The following is a 2,047-nucleotide window of genomic DNA, read 5'->3' on the forward strand; positions in this document are numbered from 1 at the left end:
CAGTTTCTGGTCCAACCATTGGGCCTCGAAACGCATTCAATTTTGGAAGCAAAAATGTGTCTGGGGTTTCACTTACGGAAAATGTGGGGCCAAACCACCAAAGGAATTCTGGCTTTCGTCGCAATGATGAAGCATTTACTTTCCATGGTCCAGGGAGGTCACTGCTTGGAGCACCGGCTCCTGAGCTGGCAACCGAGCGTCACGAAGCCGACGGCGGAGGGGCCCGTGGGGAGGATGACGATGACGGCCCGCACTTCGAGCCTGTGGTGCCTCTTCCGGATAAGATCGAGGTGAAAACGGGCGAGGAGGACGAAGAAGGGCTCTTCTGCAACCGGGCCAAGTTGTTCCGTTTTGATGGAGAATCCAAAGAGTGGAAGGAACGCGGCATTGGCAACGTGAAAATACTAAGGCACAAGACGTCTGGCAAAATTCGCCTTCTCATGAGACGGGAGCAAGTGTTAAAAATTTGTGCGAATCATTACATCAGCCCTGACATGAAGCTGACACCAAATGCTGGATCAGACAGGTCTTTTGTATGGCATGCCCTTGACTATGCAGACGAATTGCCAAAACCAGAACAACTTGCTATTAGGTTCAAAACTCCTGAGGAAGCAACACTTTTTAAGTGCAAGTTTGAGGAGGCTCAGAGCATTTTAAAAACCTCAGCCACAAATATAGCCACAGCACCAAATCAGAGTATCAGAATTGTAAAAGAACCCACGAGTCATGACAACAAGGATATTTGCAAATCTGATGCCGGAAATGTGAATTTTGAATTTCAAGTTGCAAAGAAAGAAGGGTCTTGGTGGCATTGTAATAGCTGCTCCTTAAAGAATGCTGCAACTGTTAAGAAATGCGTGTCATGCCAAAATCTAAACCCAAGCAGTAAAGAACTCGTTGGCCCACCACTAGTTGAGACTGTTTTTGTTCCTAAAACTGGCCCAGAAAATGTTCAAGACCGATTTGCATTGATGACTCCAAAGAAAGAAGGTCACTGGGATTGTAGTGTCTGTTTAGTAAGAAATGAACCTGCTGTATCTAGATGCATTGCGTGCCAGAATACAAAATCTGCTAACAAAAGTGGATCGTCATTTGTACATCAAGCTTCCTTTAAACTTGGCCAGGGAGATCTTCCTAAATCTGTTAACAGTGATTTTAGATCTGTTTTTCCTACAAAGGAAGGACAGTGGGATTGTGGTGTATGCTCATTACAAAATGAGGCCAGTGCTACAAAGTGTGCTGCTTGTCAGAATCCGAGAAAACAGAGTCTGCCTACTACTTCTGTTCCGGCACCTGCCTCTTTTAAGTTTGGTACTTCAGAGATGAGTAAAACTCCGAAGAGTGGATTTGGGGACATGTTTGCTAGAAAGGAAGGGCAGTGGGACTGCAGCTCATGCTTAGTGCGAAACGAAGCCAGCGCTACAAAATGTGTGGCTTGTCAGAATCCAGCTAAACCAAGTCCATCTACTTGTGCTGTTCCAGCCCCTACCTCTTTCAAGTTTGGTACTTCAGAGACAAGCAGGGCTCCCAAGAGTGGGTTTGAGGGAATGTTCACCAAGGGGGAAGGACAGTGGGATTGCAGTGTGTGCTTGGAAAGAAATGAAGCCAGCGCTACCAGATGTATTGCCTGTCAGAATCCAAGTAAACAGAACGAACCTACTTCTGCTGTTCCAACACCTGCCTCTTCAGAGACAAGCAAGACTCCCAAGAGTGGGTTTGAGGGAATGTTTGCCAAGAAGGAAGGACAATGGGACTGTAGTGTTTGCTTTGTACAAAATGAGAGTTCTTCCTTAAAATGTGTGGCTTGTTCTGCCTCTAAACCCACTCATAAGCCTATTGCAGATGCACCTTCAGCGTTCACATTGGGCTCAAAGATGAAGTTAAATGACTCTTCTGGAAGTCAGGTGGGAACAGGATTTAAAAGTAACTTTTCAGAAAAAGCTTTTACCTTTGGCATTACAGAGCAAGGATTTAAGTTTGGGCATGTGGATCAAGAAAATACACCTTCATTTACATTTCAGAGTTCTTCTAATACAGAATCAAAGTC

At 45.2% G+C, this 2,047-nt stretch overlaps 1 protein-coding gene across 1 annotated transcript; it reads left to right on the forward strand.

Annotated features, from left to right (window-relative positions):
* Window positions 1-11: 11 nt before the first annotated feature.
* On the forward strand, window positions 12-2,039 carry LOC103254240 (E3 SUMO-protein ligase RanBP2-like; the record flags this gene model as incomplete). Its single annotated transcript, XM_008052376.2, has 1 exon — window positions 12-2,039. A coding segment is annotated over one exon (2,028 nt), but the record flags the coding sequence as incomplete, so codon positions are not given.
* Between the last annotated feature and the right edge of the window lie 8 nt (window positions 2,040-2,047).

This window comes from Carlito syrichta, unplaced genomic scaffold, assembly GCF_000164805.1.
Source record: "Carlito syrichta isolate Samal-C Ts95f unplaced genomic scaffold, Tarsius_syrichta-2.0.1 Scaffold273916, whole genome shotgun sequence".
Lineage (NCBI taxonomy): Eukaryota > Metazoa > Chordata > Mammalia > Primates > Tarsiidae > Carlito > Carlito syrichta.